The sequence below is a fragment of the Aquarana catesbeiana genome, linkage group LG03 (assembly GCF_042186555.1).
Source record: "Aquarana catesbeiana isolate 2022-GZ linkage group LG03, ASM4218655v1, whole genome shotgun sequence".
Classification (NCBI taxonomy): domain Eukaryota; kingdom Metazoa; phylum Chordata; class Amphibia; order Anura; family Ranidae; genus Aquarana; species Aquarana catesbeiana.
In genome coordinates, this window is record NC_133326.1 from 680,585,505 (window position 1) to 680,605,932 (window position 20,428).

General features: G+C 44.7%; 1 protein-coding gene across 3 annotated transcripts in view; it reads right to left on the reverse strand.

The window, feature by feature from the left end:
* The window catches only part of LOC141133523 (adhesion G-protein coupled receptor G6-like), a 287,556-nt gene extending 268,634 nt beyond the window's left edge, over positions 1-18,922 (reverse strand). Inside the window, exon 1 of one of the 3 annotated variants that reach the window (XM_073622952.1) lies at positions 18,820-18,922. In XM_073622952.1, coding sequence (XP_073479053.1) covers positions 18,820-18,824 — 5 coding nt within the window. In that variant the 5' untranslated portion in view covers positions 18,825-18,922. The other 2 variants (XM_073622954.1, XM_073622953.1) reach the window with 2 other exon arrangements.
* Positions 18,923-20,428: the final 1,506 nt, after the last annotated feature.

A 20,428-nucleotide genomic window follows, 5' to 3' on the forward strand; every position in this document is an offset into this window, starting at 1 on the left:
ATGTCACAAATGAGGCGGTTCTTGGGCAGGTTGCATTCTCTTATGAATGTCAGCCAGCCGAGCACTGGCATTATATGACCGTCGAAAATGACCACAGACTTTCCTGGCTTGCCTCAGGAGATCCTGTAAGCCTGGGTACCTGCTCAAGAACCGCTGCACCACCAAATTTAGGACGTGTGCCAAACAGGGAACATGGGTCAAGTGTCCCTGTCGGAGGGTGGAGAGGAGGTTGGTGCCATTGTTGCATAAAACCATTCCTGGCTGAAGCTGGCATGGTGTCAACCACCTCTGAGCCTGCCCCTGCAGAGCTGCCAGAATCTCTGCCCCAGTGTGGCTCCTGTCCCCTAAGCAGACAAACTCAAGCACTGCATGACATCTTTTTGCCTGAGTGCTTGCGTAGCCCCTTGAACACCTACAGAGCACCGCTGATTCAAAGGATGAATCTGCAGATGAAGAGGCCATAGAGGAAGAAGAAGAGGAGGGGGGTGGAGGAGAGAGCTGTGGCAGAATCACCACTACTAACATTTTGGAGGCGGGGTGGTGGAACAAGCTCCAACAATACTGAACCCTGTCCTGCATCCTTCCCAGCTGCCAGCAGAGTTACCCAGTGCGCTGTGAAAGAAAGGTAACGTCCCTGTCCATGCTTGCTGGACCATGAGTCAATGGTAATATGCACCTTACTGCTGACCGCCCTGTCCAACAAGGCCAAGACATTGCCTTCCACATGCTGGTAGAGAGCCAGAATGCCCTTCCGTGAAAAGAAATGGTGTTTGCGAATCTGCCACTGAGGCACCGCATATTCCACAAATTCAAGAAAGGGGGCAGAGTCTACCGGCTGAAAAGGTAGCAGTTGCAGTGCTAGCAATTTGGCTAGCATTCAGATGCTGAGCATGTGGATGGCTGGGACCGAATTCCTTTCAACGGTTTAGCAACTGGGGTAGGGAAATTTGTCTGCTAAAATCAGATGTTGGTGTACCGCTAGCAGATTGGCCGCAAGTACTCGGGACACCTATTTCTATACCTTTATTCCTCTCAGTGCAGGTTTCTGAGAGGACTGGAGGTATAGTGGGGTTGGAGATCCCAACTGATTAGGAGCAAGGAGAGGTCCGCCTTGTTCTTTGATGTGGGTCTTTTAAGTGCTGTTGCCAACTGACTACATGAGAGGTCGTCATATGTCTGGTCAAGCATGTGGTGCCCAAGCGGCTGCTGTTTTCGCCATGCTTGATATGCTTCAGACATATGTTGCAAACAGCAACAGTGTGATCTGCTGCATACGTGTCAAAAAAGGCCCACACCAAAGAACTTTTCAAAATATGCGGGGAGCCGGCAGCGCCATGCACCTGCTAAGCTCTGTGGTGTGATGCAATAGGGTGGCTGCCTTTAAGCCGCCCCTGGAGGGCATCCTGCCTCATTGGAGATGTGCTTCCTCCTCCTCCTCCTCTCTTCTATCAGGCACCCAAGTAGAGTCAGTGACCTCATCATCCCCTCCCTCCTTGTCACTGGAGTAAACTTGGCAGTATGCTGCAGCTGGGGGAATATGATTGCCAGTTTCTTGACCTTCTTGGGCACCCCCCCTCTCTAGGTTCACGTTACTCCCTTCCTCAACCTGGGTACCATCATTGGAGCCTTCAAATCACTGCACATCCTCATGCAGCATGTACCCGACACTGTGGTCGAATAGTTTGGGGGACTCCTCCATGCTTGATGGTGGGGCTAGGGACGGAGTCACTGTTGACATGGAGCCAATGCAATAGGGCGCTTTGGCAGCTGCATTGGCAGACAAACTACTCTGAGCCTGGGGGATAGAGGATGAGGAGGATGAGGACGCTTTGCTATCCATTCCACCAACTCTTCTGCATGTTGTGGCTCAATAACATGGCCAGCTTCAGAAAAAAAGGACAAGCATGCCCCATGGCCACGTGCTGAGGATACACCGCGTCCACGACCAGCACTGTCGACTGTAGACACAGAGTGGCCTATGAGCGTCTGCCTCTCCTTGGTGGCCTTCTGGATATGCTGTAAATTTTGTTTAGCAAAACCACACTACACTGTATTGTGTATTGTGTACACCACCAGAAAAGTAGTAGCAACTGAACTATGGGTGCACGATACTGTGTACACCAACAGAAGTGTAATAACAACTATGGGTGCACTGTATGTATTGTGTACACCACCAGAAAAGTAGTAGCAACTGCACTAGGGGTGAACAGTATTGTGTACACTACCAGAAGTCTAATAGCAACTATGGGTGCACTGTATGTATTGTGTACTGTGTATACCACCAGAAAAGTAGTAGCAACTGCACTATGGGCACACGGTACTGTGTACATCAAGGGTCTCAAACTGGTGGCCCTCCAGCTGTTGCAAAACTACAAGTCCCATGAGGCATTGCAAGGCTGACAGTTACAAGCATGACTCCCACAGGCAGAGGCATGATGGGACTTGTAGTTTTGCAACAGCTAGAGGGCCGCCAGTTTGAGACCCCTGGTGTACACCAACAGAAGTTTAATAACAACTATGGGTTCACTGTATGTATTGTGTACTGTGTACACCACCAGAAAAGTAGTATCAACTGCACTAGGGGTGCACGGTACTGTGTACACCAACAGAAGTGTAATTATAACTATAGGTGTACTGTATGTATTGTGTACTGTGTACACCACCAGAAAAGTAGTAGCAACTGCACTAGGGGTGCACGGTTCTAGCATTTGGCTTGACCTTCTTCCTTCAGACACCAAACACAGCCTACCTCCTTTTTTGGTTGGTAGGCTACCTTTCCCCCATATCATTCCTTCTGCTTCCTACTATCCCACTTTTCACTTTCTGGTCCTGTCAGTCCACTTTTGTGGGTGCTCTTAAACCTTTCACACACTTCCCTGCTTTTCTTCACCCTTCTCCTTTTTTGTGAAATTGCATTATCCTCATGCGATTTTTCACCTTTCTATTTTTTCCCCCTTTGTGGTGTGTTTTCTTTCTCTTCGAACTCACCACACCCTTACTTTTCCAGGCAGCAAAGGGTCCTGGTTTCCTATCCATGATTAGGGATGAGCTTCGAGTTTGAGTTGAACTTATGTTCGACTCGAACATCGGCTGTTCGCCAGTTCGCCGAACAGCGAACAATTTGGGGTGTTCACGGCAAATTTGAAAGCCGCGGAACACCCTTTAAAAGTCTATTGGAGAAATCACAAGTCTTAATTTTAAAGGCTTATATGCATGGTATTGTCATAAAAAGTGTTTTGGGACCTGGGTCCTGCCCCAGGGGACATGTATCAATGCAAAAAAAAAGTTTTAAAAATGGACGTTTTTTTGGGAGCAGTGATTTTAATAATGCTTAAAGTGAAACAATAAAATTGTAATATTCCTTTAAATTTCGTACCTGGGGGTTGTCTATAGTATGCTTGTAAAGAGGCGCATGTTTCCAGTGTTTAGAACAGTCTGACAGCAAAATGATATTTCAAAGGAAAAAAAGTCATTTAAAACTACTTGCGGCTATTAATGAATTGTCGGTCCGACAATACACATAAAAGTTCATTGATAAAAACGGCATGGGATTTCCCCACAGGGGAACCCCGAACCAAAATTTAAAAAAAAAGGCGTGGGGGTCCCCCTAAATTCTATACCAGGCCCTTCAGGTCTGGTATGGATTTTAAGGGGAACCCCATGCCAAAATTAAAAAATAAAATGGCGTGGGGTCCCCCCAAAAATCCATACCAGGCCCTTATCCGAGCATGCAACTTGGCATTATATGACTGGCGGAAATGTCTGGTATGGATTTTTGGGGGGACCCCACGCCATTTTTTTTTAAATTTTGGCACGGGGTTCCCCTTAATATCCATACCAGACCTGAAGGGCCTGGTATGGAATTTAGGGGGACCCCCACGCCATTTTTTTTTTTTAAATTTTGGTTCGGGGTTCCCTGTGGGGAAATCCCATGCCGTTTTTATCAATGAACTTTTATGTGCATTGTCGGACCGGCAATTCATTAACAGCCGCGAGTAGTTTTAAATGACTTTTTTTCCTTTGAAATGTCATTTTGCTGTCAGACTGTTCTGAACACGGGAAACATGCGCCCCTTTACAGGCATACTATAGACACCCCCCAGGTACGAAATTTAAAGGAATATTACACTTTTATTGTTTCACTTTAAGCATTATTAAAATCACTGCTCCCGAAAAAACGGCCATTTTTAAAACTTTTTTTTGCATTGATCCATGTCCCCTGGGGCAGGACCCAGGTCCCCAAAAACTTTTTATGACAATAACTTGCATATAAGCCTTTAAAATTAGCACTTTTGATTATTCACGTTCGAGTCCCATAGACTTTAACGGTGTTCATGTGTTCGAACAAATTTTTTGCCTGTTCACATGTTCTCGTGCGAACCGAACAGGGGGGTGTTCGGCTCATCCCTATCCATGATTATATATGGGAGGAGTCCAGGGAGTGTTGGGTGCTACTTATACCTCCATTGGGAGTCCTGTTCAAATTCTGGCTTTTCTTTTAACACATGCACTTCATGTTTCAGAGCCTGTCTCTGTTCCATGTCACCAGGTAACTACAGTGGCTTGCGAAAGTATTCGGCCCCCTTGAACTTTTCAACCTTTTGCCACATTTCAGGCTTCAAACATAAAGATATAACATTTTAATTTTTTGTGAAGAATAACCAACAAGTGGGACACAATTGTGAAGTGGAACAAAATCTATTGGATATTTTAAACTTTTTTAGCAATTAAAAAACTGAAAAGTGGTGCGTGCAAAATTATTCAGCCCCTTTACTTTCAGTGCAGCAAACTCACTCCAGAAGTTCAGCGAGGATCTCTGAATGATCCAATGTTGTCCTAAATGACTGATGGTGATAAATAGAATCCACCTGTGTGTAATCAAGTCTCTGTATAAATGCACCTGCTCTGTGATAGTCTCAGGGTTCTGTTGAAAGCGCACAGAGCATCATGAAGACCAAGGAACACACCAGGCAGGTCCATAATACTGTTGTGGAGAAGTTTAAAGCCTGATTTGGATACAAAAAGATTTCCCAAGCTTTAAACATCCCAAGGAGCACTGTGCAAGCGATCATTTTGAAATGGAAGGAGTATCAGACCACTGCAAATCTACCAAGACCTGGCTGTCCCTCTAAACTTTCAGCTCAGACAAGGAGAAGACTGATCAGAGATGCAGCCAAGAGGCCCATGATCACTCTGGATGAACTGCAGAGAACTACAGCTGAGGTGGGAGAGTCTGTCCATAGGACAACAATCAGTCGTACACTGCACAAAGCTGGCCTTTATGGAAGAGTGGCAAGAAGAAAGCCATTTCTCAAAGATATCCATAAAAAGTCTTGTCTAAAGTTTGCCACAAGCCACCTGGGAGACACACCAAACATGTGGAAGAAGGTGCTCTGGTCCGATGAAACCAAAATCGAACATTTTGGCCACAATGCAAAACAATATGTTTGGCGTAAAAGCAACACAGCTCATCACACTCAACACACCATCCCCACTGTCAAACATGGTGGTGGCAGCATCATGGTTTGGGCCTGCTTTTCTTCAGCAGGGACAGGGAAGATGGTTAAAATTGAGGGGAAGATGGATGCAGCCAAATACAGGACCATTCTGGATGAAAACCTGTTGGAGTCTGCAAAAGACCTGAAACTGGGACGGAGATTTATCTTCCAACAAGACAATGATCCCAAACATACAGCAAAATCTACAAAGGAATGGTTCACAAATAAACGTATCCAGGTGTTAGAATGGCCAAGTCAAAGTCCAGACCTGAATCCAATCGAGAATCTGTGGAAAGAGCTGAAAACTGCTGTTCACAAACGCTCTCCATCCAACCTCACTGAGCTCGAGCTGTTTTGCAAGGAAGAATTGGCAAGAATTTCAGTTTCTCGATGTGCAAAACTGATAGAGACATACCCCAAGCGACTTGCAGCTGTAATCGCAGCAAAAGGTGGCTCTACAAAGTATTAACGCAAGGGGGCCGAATAATTTTGCACGCCCCACTTTTCATTTTTTTATTAGTTAAAAAAGTTTAAAAAATCCAAAAGATTTTGTTCCACTTCACAATTGTGTCCCACTTGTTGGTGATTCTTCACAAAAAATAAAAATTTTATATCTTTATGTTTGAAGCCTGAAATGTGGCAAAAGCTTGAAAAGTTCAAGGGGGCCGAATACTTTCGCAAGCCACTGTATACCCTCCGTGTACTTCATTTAAAGTTCCGCCTCCTTGTTCTCTTTTTTTTGTATTTATTCAGCAGTTGACAATCTAATCTGAGTCCCGACGTCCACTTCTATACAGATACACCTGGTAATGTAATTATCGGTAACCGCAGCACAAAGATTACTCCGTCTGCACTATTTGATCATTTTTAGGCTCAGGCGGAGTAATCGTTGTGCTGCGGTTCCCGACAATTACATTACCGGGTGTATCTGTATAGAAGTGGATGTCAGGACTCAGATTAGATTGTCAACTGCTGAATAAAGATAAGAACTTTACTCCTGATAACATTAACTACTCATGTTCCTCCACCAGCTGAGCAGATGGAGTGCAGAGCCACAGTCTGGATCACCACAGGAGGTAAGTACTCGAGCCTGGGGGTAAATAGTGTTCCTTCTCCTGGCCTCCAGCTGAGCAGAAGTTTTTTGGAATTGCTGCAGACAAGAGGTTACTCCACAGCAGTGGCAGCCGATGCTCAAAATTTTTGGGAGGTGCAAACAAACTGAAAAATTCAGAAAAAAAACCCCATCAAACGCAGCCACTGTGCCATATCAAATGCTGCCAGTGTGCCCCCCTGCTGTCTGTACTTACCCTGTCTCGGTGGCAGTGGGACAGCTCCTCGATGTCCTCTCCCGTCCTCTCTCTTCCTGTCCTCTGCTATGATTGGATGCCTGATTGGCTGAAACCACAGGCGCTGTGATTGGACGCCTATCAGGTGACAGGTAACAGATCCAAGCACCTGATTGGCGGGGAGGCGGTTTAGTGTTAGGAAAGCGAATAGTCATTTGCTTTTCTAACACAGCTGAGTGACCTGCGAGCGCCCAGCATGGCGCTCGCAGGTCACTCTTTTTTTGACGCCTATTAGAGCCTATGGCTCTAATCAGGTGCTTCAAAAACAACCCTCTCCACTGTAATTCAGGTGCCCGGCGCCCGAAAAGGGGGTGGCAGTGGCGACCATAGATTCATGTTATGCATGAATCTATCTATTGGTGCTAGAGGGGTGGCTGGAGAGAGGATGCGGTGCCCGTGCGCCCTTAGGGATGCCCTGCCACTGCTCCACAGAAAATACTGGCATGGCTGAACAGACTTAGCCTGGTTCACATTTGTGTGATGTTAAACATTGCATATGATTCGCACCCGTTTGCATGCGATGTCTGTGCAATGCGAGTTCACTCATACAGTTGTATGGCTGAATTCGCATTATATTTGCAGGAAAATAGTGCAGGGACTTTTTTTCCCACACTGGAATCGGATCGCATGGGTGTTCTCACCTATGCAGTTTGATTCCTGTGTGAGTTCACAGTTCGCACTGCGATCTGTGAACCGATCTGGGGGTGTCATTAACATTTTAATGACACCCGCAGAGGGCAGTGTGAACTGCCTGCGGGAGAGATGTGATGCAGGAACCGGCGCTGAAATTGCGCTGGTTCCCATATCACATATGTGTGAACCTAAGGCTCAGGGCTTGTTTACACATGTGGTGCCCTCTGAAGAGCAATCCATGTTTGGATTGCTCTTCAGAGGGAATTTTACAGGCAGTGAGGAGGTGTTATTTCACCTCCTCACTGCCTGTTTAAACCTCACAGCAGCACACTGCAACTGAATGCATTGCACACGGATGCAGGAAACCCCACTCATTTGGATGGGCCACATTCAACAGGCATTAATGCTGCTGAACCCAACAGTGCAGACAATTGTTGCCACACTGTGATGCAAAGCATTTTGGCTAGTGTGTGTATGTGTATACATCCCCCTTTGCTGCCTTTGCAGCTTAAGAGGAACAGTTGGGTAGCAGTAAAAACACAGCTCAACCTCTATTTTTTTACTGACCCCCAACCACAAGTGTAAACGAAGTCGCAGAGCACTCTGAAGAGTAATCCACAGTGGATCATTTTTTAAAAGTATTTGACAGGTGGGGAAGAAGCGTTATGTTTTCTCCTCCCCACCTGTTTTTAACCCCTAAAATCCCATGCCACTGTGCTGTAGCCATGTGCATGGCACACAGTTGCTGCACAGCCCCATTCAGTTGAATGGGTCGAGTTAAGCAAGCGCAGTTGACTTTTTTTTTTTACACGGGTGATCCTGCCGGTGGACTCCACTTTGCTCAGCAGAGGATCGCTCCATTTATCCCCGCTGAGCAGGCAGATGACAGGTCTGTCTTCGCTCACTGTGCTGAGATGGACCTGTCAGAGTCCCGTTCTTCATTTTCATCTGATCCGATTGACGGATGGAAAATAGGGTCACCAGCCGTCTGGATTTCAAGGACAGAATCGGATTACATAGCGGTGGGTGTAAGCGGACACGTCACTGCTGACATTCGCTGCTCCCATACAGGTGAATGGAGGCTCCGATCTGGTCCACCTGAAGAACTGACAGCCAGACCTGATCAGAAAGCCCGTGTGAAAGGGGCTTTAAGCCTTGTACACACAATCACTTTTTCCGACGGGAAATGTTGGATGTCAGGCTGTTGTCGGTAAATAAGACCATGTGTATGCTCCATTGGACAATTGTTGTCAGACTTTCCGCCAACAAATGTTGGCTAGCAGGTTCTTAAATTTTCCGCGGACAAATGTTTGTTGTCGGATTTTCCAAGCGTGTGTGTACAAGTCCGTCGGACAAAAGTCCAAAGTACAAACACGCATACTCGGAAGCTTGTAAACTAGCGTGATCTTGTAAACTAGCGTTTGTAATGGAGAATTAACATGTGGGACGCGGCAAATTATGAAATCTCAAAATTAACCAAAAAGTGCATGCTATACATCCAAAAATATAGAAAATATACCAAATCAAATCATTATTAAAACAATAAAATAATGTCAAAGCAATAACTCCAAGGCCAATAATAAACAACATGTTATCTCCTCTGATTCCACAACATGTCTGGTTGATGAACAGCTGTTCAGAAACGAACTGAAAAGCACGAAATGAAAAGCGCGAATCAACTTCTACTAACACGAAATTAGCAGAAGGAGCCCAAAGGGTGGCGCTAAAGAGCTGAAAAAACACGTAGTGTGTAACTGCATTTGTAATTGTTGGCCAACATTTGTGTGACCGTGTGTATGTATGACAAGTTTGAGCCAACACCCTTCGGACAAAATTCCACGGTTTTGTTGGCCAACAATCCGACTGTGTGTACGAGGCATTAGTGTTCAGGTTTGGCTTGAAGAAAAGGTGGCAACCCTAAGCCACAGCATGAGTAGACATGCCTATTTTTTCCCCCCTGCAACTACAAAGAAAGGTTAAATAGGTTAAAAAGATTAAAGTCAGCACAGTGGGTAAGTGGTGTACATTTCCACCTAGCAGTGCTAGAATCAGCAGTTTGTATCCCAACCACAGCACTACCTGCAAGAAGTTTGCATGTTCTTCCCTTGCCTGTGTGGGTTTCCTCCAGGTGCTCTGGTTTCCTTCCACATTCTAGAACAGTGTTTCTCAACTCCAGTCCTCAAGGCGACCCAACAGGTCATGTTTTCAGGCTTTCTATTTTGCACAGGTGATCTGATCAGTTTCACTGCCTTAGTAATTACCACAGACGGAAATCCTGAAAACGTGACCTGTCTAGGCGCCTTGAGCACTGGAGTTGAGAAACGCTGTTCTAAAGACATGCTGGTAGGTTAATTGGAATCTGTCTAAATTGCCCCCAGTATGTGTATGTATGAATGTGAGATGGGGATCTTAGATTGTAAGCTCTTTGAGGGCAGGGACTGATGTGAATGTATAATATATGTAAAGCACTGGGTAAATTGTCTGTTCTATATAAATATTTGGGGATGAGAAACTGGTACAGTAAATTGACACCCCGAGAAGAAGTAAGGCTTATGATATTCAGATCAGGGACTTGACTAAACTTCCTAGACTGGTCAAGTTTTCTAGTTCAGAAGCACAGTGCAAGTGAAATGTATAGTTAATTTTTCTGTGCTTCTACTTAATATTTGAAAAGACTTGTTTTTAATTAAAATAACAAACGTCATACTTACCTGCTCTGTGCAATAGCATTGCACAGAGCAGCCCTGAACCTCATCCAGGCTCCTCCTCTTCTCCGAATGCCCTTGTGCAGACATGCCCCCAAACCAGGCTGTGGGTGTCCATAGGCACACACAGCGCATCTTGGCACCACCTCCCACCCCTTTGTCACTGGATTTGAATGACAGCAATAGCTCCCGCAGCTCTCAGCCAAGCCTGTAAATCTAGGAAGAGAGCAGGAGCTTCCAGCAGAAACAGGATGGTACTGAAAGTGGTGTCAGGTAAGTGATTGGGGGAGAGTAGGCAAAGACACATGATGGGTTTTTTTTTACCTTAATGCACTGATATACCTCCCAACTGTCCTTAATGCGCCTGGATTTGATGTCAGCCCCAGCCCCCCCCTGGAAAATCCAGGCTTTGTCCCAGTGTGAACCTGGTGAGCCAAACATCCCCCGGTTCGGTTTGCATCCAGAACATCCAGGCAAAAAATTTGTTCAAACACTTTTAACGTCTATGGGACTCGAACGTGAAAAATCAAAAGTGCTAATTTTAAAGGCTAATATGCAAGTTATTTTCATAAAAAGTGTTTGGGTACCCGGGTCCTGCCCCAGGGGACATGTATCAATGCAAAACAAAGTTTTAAAAACGGACGTTTTTTTTGGGAGCAGTGATTTTAATAATGCTTAAAGTGAAACAATAAAAGTGAAATATTCCTTTAAATTTCGTACCTGGGAGGTGTCTATAGTATGCCTGTAAAGTAGCGCATGTTTCCTGTGTTTATAACAGTCCGAGAGCAAAGTGACATTTCTAAAGGAAAAAAAAGTCATTTAAAAGTGCTAGCGCTAGTGCCGGCTATTAATGAATTGTCGGTCCCGACAATACACATAAAAGTCATTGAAAATTTTTAAAAAATGCGTGGGGGTCCCCCAAAATTCCATTACCGGCCCTTCAAGTCTGGTATTGATATTAAGGGGACCTCCACCCCAAAATTTTTTTTTAAAATGGCATGGGGTTCCCCCAAAAAATCCATACCAGACCCTCCAGGTCTGGTATGGATTTTAAGGGGAACTCTGCACCAAAATTTAAAAAAAATGGTGTGGAGTTCCACCAAAAAACCACACAAGACCCTTATCCGAGCACGCAACCTGGCAGGCCGCAGGAAAAGAGAGGGGGGGGGCGAGAGAACGCCCCCCTGAACCGTACCAGGCCACATGCCCTCAACATTGGGAGGGTGCTTTGGGGTAGCCCACCCAAAGCACCTTGTCCCCATGTTGATGGGGAGAAGGGCTTCATCACCACAACCCTTGCCCAGTGGTTTTGGGGGTCTGCAGGTGGGGGGCTAATCGTAATCTTAAGCCCCCTTTAACAAAGCGGACTCCAAGATCCAGCCTCCTCCATAGGAGGCGCCCGTCAGAATGACGCATGACTCGGATGACAGTTCTTAAATAACTGAGGGCGAGGCCACCCGTGACATGGACGGGTGACCCCGCCCCCCTCTGACGCAAGGGGAAATGCTGGGGTTACCCAGTGCCATATAGGGTGACCCCGCCCCCGTCCACGTCACGGGTGGCCCCGCCCTCAGTTATTTAAGAACTGTCATCCGAGTCACGTGTCATTCTGCCGGGCGCCTTCTATGGAGAAGGCTGGATCTGGGAGTCCCCTTTGTTAAAGGGGGTTTCCAGATTCCGATAAGCCCCCCGCCCCGCAGACCCCCACAATCACCGGGCAAGGGTTGTGGTGATGAGGCCCTTTTCCCCATCAACATGGGGACAAGGTGCTTTGGAGGGGCTACCCCAAAGCACCATCCCAATGTTGAGGGCATGTGGCCTGGTACGGTTCAGGAGAAGGGCGGCTCTCTCGTACCCTCCTCTTTTCCTGTGGCCTGCCAGGTTGCGTGCTCAGATAAGGGTCTTGTGTGGATTTTTGGGGGAACCCCATGCCATTTTTTTTTATTTTGGCGCGGAGTTCCCCTTAAAATCCATACCAGACCTGAAGGGTCTGGTGTGGATTTTTGGGGGAACCCCACACCATTTAAAAAAAAAAAAAAGGCGCAGAGTTCCCCTTAAAATCCAAACCAGATCTGAAAGGCCTGGTAATGGAATTTTGGGGGACCCCCATGCATTTTTCTTTTCAATGACTTTCAATGACTTTTATGTGTATTATCGGGACCGACAATTCATTAATAGCCGGCACTAGCGCTAGGACTTTTCAAATGACTTTTTTTCCTTTAGAAATGTCATTTTACTCTCGGACTGGTATAAACACGGGAAACATGCGCTACTTTACAGGCATACTATAGACACCCCCAGGTACGAAATTTAAAGGAAAATTTCACTTTTATTGTTTCACTTTAAGCATTATTAAAATCACTGCTCCCGAAAAAAGGGATGTTTTTAAAACTTTTTTTTGCATTGATACATGTCCCCTGGGGTAGGACCCAGGTCCCCAAACACTTTTTATGACAATAACTTGCATATTAGCCTTTAAAATGAGCACTTTTGATTTCTCCCATAGACTTTTAAAGGGTGTTCCGCGGCTTTCGAATTTGCCGCGAACACCCCAAATTGTTCGCTATTCGGCGAATGGGCGAACAGCCGATGTTCGAGTCAAACTCATGTTCGACTCGAACATACAGCCTATCCCTACTCAGGAACTCAGTGGCACTTATACTCATACTCATTGAGGAGAAACTCTAACTACTACTTAAGCTAATATTGTTGCATAATGTCTTATGTTTATAAAGTCCAGTCCTGTGATTTCAGGGAGACAGACTGGTCTACATAAAGCCACCTCTGTTCCCCCTTTATGGCTGAACACATAGGCTATACCTGAGTCATTTGAAGAGGTTAAACTGTGTTAACTTTATAACCTGTCTGTGCCTTTATAGATATGTAGCGCCACCTCTGAAGGAGTCGCTTGGTGAATTTGGATTCTCTGATCTCTGCCTCAACTCCAAGAATGACGTCAGCCCCTCTGACACACCTGTATAAATAAAATGACTGCAAACACATTTAAGGACACATGCGGTAAATACCATTATCCTGGCTGTGGATTATCACCAAAAATAGACACACACCTGGTAGTGATAAACAAGTTGAATTTATTAGCACGGTTTAAAGTATATGGAAGCTTACAACACTGTTAAACCTTGCTACAAATAACTAATACATTAGAAAAGACAACCTTCAATATTTAGCAACTGCAGGTATAGAAAGGGCAGTAATCCATATGCCCTTAACACAGGCTCTGAGAGGAAGGAGAGAAGACTTGTCAACTTCTCAGCAACTTCTGGGCCGCAAACACCATTGAGAGTCAAACACACAATGAAAAGAAAAAGGTTGCACAAGTACAGTAAGCACAGTTCTGTAATGTTGCAGGTCCTGAGGTGAAGAATACTAGTGTCTTCTGCTAGCAAACGGTGGGGCCCTGGTTTTAAAAGAGTAGGTTTAAACAAGCTTGCATGGAGCAGTAATCCTCTAGAATGTTCCATTAAGTAGAGATTTAAAAGGGCAAACTACTAGAGATGGCAGCTCCAAGCAAGCATCCTGTGACACTAAAATGGGAAATTGGTGTCTGCATGCAGTGTCAGTATGCTGTCAAGAAGGATGTTGGGTTTGCACCCTCTCACCAATTCTCTGTGCGATGACACAACAACAATCCCAGATGCTGGTTCAGGTTCCTGATGCTCCTAGCGATGTTGGAAGGCACTGGATCCCCTTCTGAGGGCTAATCGAGATGACTGGTAGCAAAACTTGCAAGGTGAAGAGGCAGCGGCCGACCAGATACCTGGATGGATATCGCATTCCCTGAAACTGCGTGGGTCATCTCCGCTGAGCTGGGTGTTGCTTGGTTCACTGATCAGGGTTCTTGAGCTTAACGGTGGTGGAACGTGTGGGTGACACTGATTCTGGCTCCCCTCTATGTTCTTGAAGCGCTCTCCCAGTCGTCTCATGAAAAACGTGTCTCTCTCTCTGGTGAATTTCCACTACACAGTCTGGTCACCTCACCACACTCTCACTTGTCTCTCTCTTTCTCTCTGGAAAGGCTTGGCTTTCTCTCTCTATAATAGGTCACACACTCTCTGGTGTCAGTGTGTGTCTCTCTCTCCTTTAGCCTGATTCTGGTACCTCAGCACACTCTCCTCAGACAGCTCTCCCATCTTTAGATCACTCTCTTTCCTTTAGATGGCTCTCACTCTCTTTTAGCCTGATGCTGATACCTCAGCCCACTCTCATCAGACAGCTCTCCTTTCTTAATAATAGGTCACACACTCTCTGGTGTCAGTGTGTGTCTCTCTCCCCTCAGCTCCAAAAATCCCTCTCACAGCATTTTTCTCTCACTCTCCTCACACCTCTCCTTTTCCCGGGCTTCAGGATATCCCTCCTCCTCTGTTGGGGCACACAGTTCCTGGTGTCTGTGTGTCTCTCTCCTCACTCTGGCACCCCAGTTCCTTCCCCTCACACACTCCTCTCCTCACTGTTAAGTGTCACTGTGTCCTAGCAAAGGACTTTTTGAGCCTTGGTATCTTCCTCTCATTTAAGCAATCTCCTCTCCTCTGTCTTCTGTCAGCACTCTCTTTCTTTCACCTCAGTACATCCCTCTCTTCCATCCTCTCAGCACTTCCTAAAACTACCATTTGTGTCTTTTTTCTGTTGTACTGCAGTGACATTGTCTATTAGGTGTGCCAGGGGGGCTGAAACTGTTCTTTGTGGTTGAGAGGCAGAGCACAGAACTAAATATACTCGCGGCTCTTTTGGAATGGCGCTACACCACCAACCCCAAACACTTTCTTCCTCCCACTGGCTACCGTCTCCACATTTTTCCTTCCCTGGACCACCAAGGCATTTTTTCAACCTTTTGATGACTGATGCCAAACATTTTTTTCTCCCACCGACCATCAAAGCTGGACATTTTTTTTCTCCTGACCACTGGCACCAGCCAGCCTTTTCTCCTGCTGACCAGCAAGGGACACTATGATCCATACTGCTGACCACTGCACTCTATACTTTGTATTGTACATAACACAGTGCTTACAGCTGGACATTACATACTCCTGACCTAAATGTATGTGAAAAGGGTCAGATGGTTAATACCAAATATGTAAAAAAGGGCACACAGAGACCAAGGAAAGTGGCACAACTATTATTTGGTTGAAGTTGAAGGTAAACAGACAACAGTGGAGCAGCAGTAGCATAGTACATGTGTAACAGTTTCAAAACAATATGGTATCAGCGAAATAGTAACACAGGCAACACTGGTGTGAAAGTTCTCAGCAATGTTAGCTGCACATTGGCAGATTTTCAGAATTAGGGTTGTCACCAGGGTTGCTAACCATAGCAGCATTTTTTACTGACAAAACATGGAAAATTTACTGGCGGAGCACATTTTTTACTGGCAACCTGAGAAATTACAGAACTCTTATTGGAAACTAACACAGTGAATATTTAAACAGTATAAACATGATAATGAAACACTGACAATACCTATAACAAAGTAATTTGCTTGATTTACACTTAAAAAGTCAACACAGCATGAAATTATCAGCCCCTGATATTTACTGGCAGTTGTAAAAAAATTACAGATTTTTACAAACTGTCAGTAAGTTTACCGGCAGTTGGCAACACTGGTTGTCACTTTTGAAAGGCTTAAGTTACCAGAGCAGCATCTAAGTAAAGGAGTGGCTGTAGGCATATAGAGGTGTCCCTAGTCTATCCCCCCTCACCAGGAACTTCTCCATGGGTCTAAGCAGGCTGTCCCTATCCAACATGGACCCTGTCCCTACTCTAATCACTTCACAACAGCATGTCAACCACAGCGGGGCGCTCTCCACACCAAAGATGGCCACTGAGGTCATCCAGAGTTGCATTATCCAATCGGACCACTGCCCCCCTGGTAACACCTTTGAAGGCTGAAGAGGAACAATGTTTCTCCCATCCTCCACTCCCCTTGTACAATGTTCAGCAACACAGCACCAACTTCAGAGGGGATGGTAAATTGCACCTGCCTAAATGTGTATTGTCTCGACAGTTGCTGGTTGCTAAGTAGTGTTTGACTGTTTCTGATGATGTAGGATCAGACAACATAGGTCTTTGTTCTGTTTTTTTTTTTTTTTTTTTTTGAATGGAACTTTAAACAATCTTTCAAATGTGTACTGCAAGTAGGCTTAGACTATATTTAACCACTTCAATACTGGGCACCCCCCCCCCTCCACTTCTTGCCTAGGCCAATTTTCAACTTTCAGTGCTGTCACACTTTGAATGACAATTGCGCAGTCATGCAACATTGCACCCAAATAAAATTGTTATCATTTTCTTCCCATAAATTGAGCTTTCTTTTGGTGGCATTTTTTTGCAAGAAAAAAGACTGAATATTTTGAAAAAAACAAGTTTTTCTGTCAGTAAATTTTGTAAATAAGTAATTTTTCTCCTTCACTGATGTGTGCTGATGAGGCTGCCCTGATTGGCACTGCTAAGCTGCACTTATGTCATATGACATTGCCCCAGAATGAGGGGGGAGCCTGCCCACCATCATTTTACTATATGGTGGGGGCAGGAGGTAGTTAAAGAAGAACTACGGTCAGTAACAAAAAAAATAAATGTCAGCAGCAACAAATACTGTAGCTGCTGACTTTTAATATTCAGACACTTACCATCCCAGGGATCCAGTCCTGTCATCACCCGGGCCAATTCTTCAATGGTCTTTGGATCCCTGTTACCACCTTCTTGCTTGTGGAAAGCAGGCTGCAATATCCTGGTGTTTCATAGCCAGTTTCCCACTGCACATGTGCTAAATACACTGTACTTTCTGATTGATTCCACAGTCACACGTCCTAGGAGGTTAAGGGTGGGGAGGGAGGGCAATACTTCTGCTCTGTTCCCCTAGGTGAGGAGAGCAGAAGTAGGAGCAGGTATCTGTCAAGCCTGGGTAGCTACTCTCAGAAATAAAAAAAAAAGGGGTAAGTAGGAGGAGGATGATCAGAACTTCCCTTTTTCAGGTGAAGTTCTGCTTTAACCATGTTCCTTTAGGCCACGTCCAATATCTGGAACAATTTAGCCACAGCTACTTGGTATGCTCTGTGCAGTGCATGTTTTCTTCTTTGCAGGCTGTATTTCTTTCTCAACTTCTGATATTGAGAGATATAATATAATAAAAATAAAAATAATCCCTACAGATTGCATATATATACTACATACCCCATAGACACAGCATGAGCAGGACCAGTATACAGTATATAATAATCACTACAGACTGTATACAGTCCCTTGAAAAAGTATTCACACCCCTTGAAATTTTCCACATTTTGTCATGTTACAACCGAAAACGTAAATGTATTTTATTGGGATTTTATGTGATAGATCAACACAAAGTGCAATGATAAATGGTTTTCAAAATTTTTTACAAATAAATATCTGAAAAGTGTGGCGTGCATTTGTATTCAGCCCCCTTTACTCTGATACCCCTAACTAAAATCTAGTGGAACCAACTGCCTTCAGAAGTCACCTAATTAGTAAATAGAGTCCACCTGTGTTTAATTTAATCTCAGTATGAATACAACTGTTCTGTAAAGCCCTCAGAGGTTTGTTAGAGAAGCTTTGTGAACAAACAGCATCATAAAGGCCAAGGAACACACCAAAGAGGTCAGGGATAAAAATGTGGAGAAGTTTGAAGCGGGGTTAGGTTATAAAAGAAAACCCCAAGCTTTGAACATCTCACGGAGCAATGTTCAATCCATCATCCGAAAATGGAAAGAGTATAACACAACTGCATGGCTGTCCACCAAAACTGATAGACCGTCGAAAAAACCTTCAGAGTTTATTCCGACGGCAAAACCGGTCGTGTGTACAGGGCATTAGAGTCTGCAAAAGACGAGACTGGGGCAGAAGTTCACCTTCCAGCAGGACAACAACCCTAAACATACAACCAGAGCTAAAATGGAATGGTTTAGATCAAAGCATATTCATGTGTTAGAATGGCCCAGTCAAAGTCCAGATCTAAATCCAATTTAGAATCTGTGGCAAGACTTGAAAATTGCTGTCCACAGACACTCTCCATCCAATCTGACAGAGCTTGAGCTATTTTACAAAGAAGAATGGGCAAAAATGTCACTCCCTATGATGTGCAAAGCTGGTAGAGACATCCCCAAAAAGACTTGTTGTAATTGCAGTAAAAGGTGGTTCTACAAAGTATAGACTCAGGGAGGGGGGCTAAATACAAATGTACGCCACACTTTTCACATATTTATTTGTAAAAAACGTTGAAAAATGTATCATTTTCCTTCAAATTCACAATTATGTGCCACTTTGTGTTGTTCTATCACATAAACACCCAATAAAATACATTTAAGTTTTTTGTTGTAACATGACAAAATGTGAGCAGAACCAGCACACTGTATATAATAATACTAAAGACTGTATATATACTACATACCCCATAGACACAGCATGAGCAGGAACAGTACACTGTATATAATAATACTACAGACTGTATATATACTACATACCCCATAGACACAGCATAAGCAGGAACAGTACACTGTATATAATAATACTACAGACTGTATATATACTACATACCCCAAAGACACCGCATGATGAGGACTAGTACACTATATATAATAATATTACAGACTGTATATATACTACGTACCCCATAGACACAGCATGAGCAGGACCAGCATAGAGGAAATTATGAAATCGTAGCTAAGCTAAAGACAAGCTTCGTAGATTATAAGATATACTATATTAAGAGGAACTTACGTCATATTTTTTATATATTTTCAGCATGCACAGGAAGACTTAATACCAGAAAACTTCCACCTTTTAGTGTTAATTTCTCTGGAAATTTGAAGCAGATTACGCAAAATAATTTAACCTCATCCAGAATTCTAGATACTGTAAAATCTTGTAGTAAGTCTCCGACAAAATATAGTTATATATGTGGAAGAAAGGTAAAATAAAATAATTTGATCTTAGGGGAATATGAACACAAAAAAAATAGAAATTCCTATGATTATGATAGATGATACTGGAAAAATCTGATAAAAATTAGGTATGAGCTTTGAGTGTGAATTGAACATGAGTTCAACTCAAACCCAGGCTGTTCACAGTTTGGTGAATGGGCAAACAGACTTGTAATATTTGGCCGCTTCACCCTCCTGAACCCCCAGCTGATATTTTCATTAATTTTACTACGCTGATACAGAACCATCTGCAGCTAGCCGGGTCAGCTGGCCATCTCTTACGTTGGCTAGATGCTCCTGTAGCAAAGTCTCTGGCCTCCTTTAGTCTAATGAGAACCTCCAGAGCCAAAGATAGCTGACATCCTTCTGCATGTAGTGTATGTTGTAGTTATTGGACGCCAGACACTTCTTGAATGCAAAAGAGATGTTTATTTCTCTTACAAACTTTTATGGGTGAAAGTGTGTTAGGGCCAGGACAACCTTGAATAGTTGCAAGTTCAATTAGCAGACTCTGAGACTTCAATAGCAGGACAGCAGTGCAGGGAAACGCCTCCAGCGAGAAGCCACATCTGCACATGCAGGAATGCTGTCTCTTATGGCAACAGTCTTTAACAGTCCCTAACACAAAGCGTAACTGTTAATTCACCTTCACTACAACTTCTCCTTGCAGTTCTCCAGCACACTGCGCTCCCGGTCTCTCGCTAGACCCTGTGGGCGCTGTAGGCGCTGTGATTGGATACCTATCAGGAGGAGAGGACTGGAGGACAGGAGGAGACGCATTGAGGACACCACTCGCCGCCATCACCCGCTGCCCCACAGAGACAGGATACGTGCCGGGCAGACGGCGAGCGGACAGGGGGGGTGTCACAGTGGTGGCATTTGATGGGCACAGTGGCTGCATTTGATGGGCACAGTGGCTGCATTTAATGGCATGGGATTTCCCCACAGGGAAACCCCGAACCAAAATTTTTAAAAAATGGTGTGGGGGTCCCCCTAAATTCCATACCAGACCCTTCAGGTCTGGTATGGGTATTAAGGGGAACCCCGTGCCAAAATTTAAGAAAAAATGGCGTGGGGGTCCCCCTCAAAATCAATACCAGACCATTCAGGTATGGTATGGATTTTAAGGGAAACCCCGTGCCAATTTTTTTTTTTAAAATGGCATGGGGTCCCCCCAAAAATCCATACCAGACCCTTATCCGAGCACGCAACCTGACAGGCCGCAGGAAAAGAGGGGGGATGAGAGAGCACCAGCCCCTCTCCTGAACCGTACCAGGTCACATGCCCTCAACATTT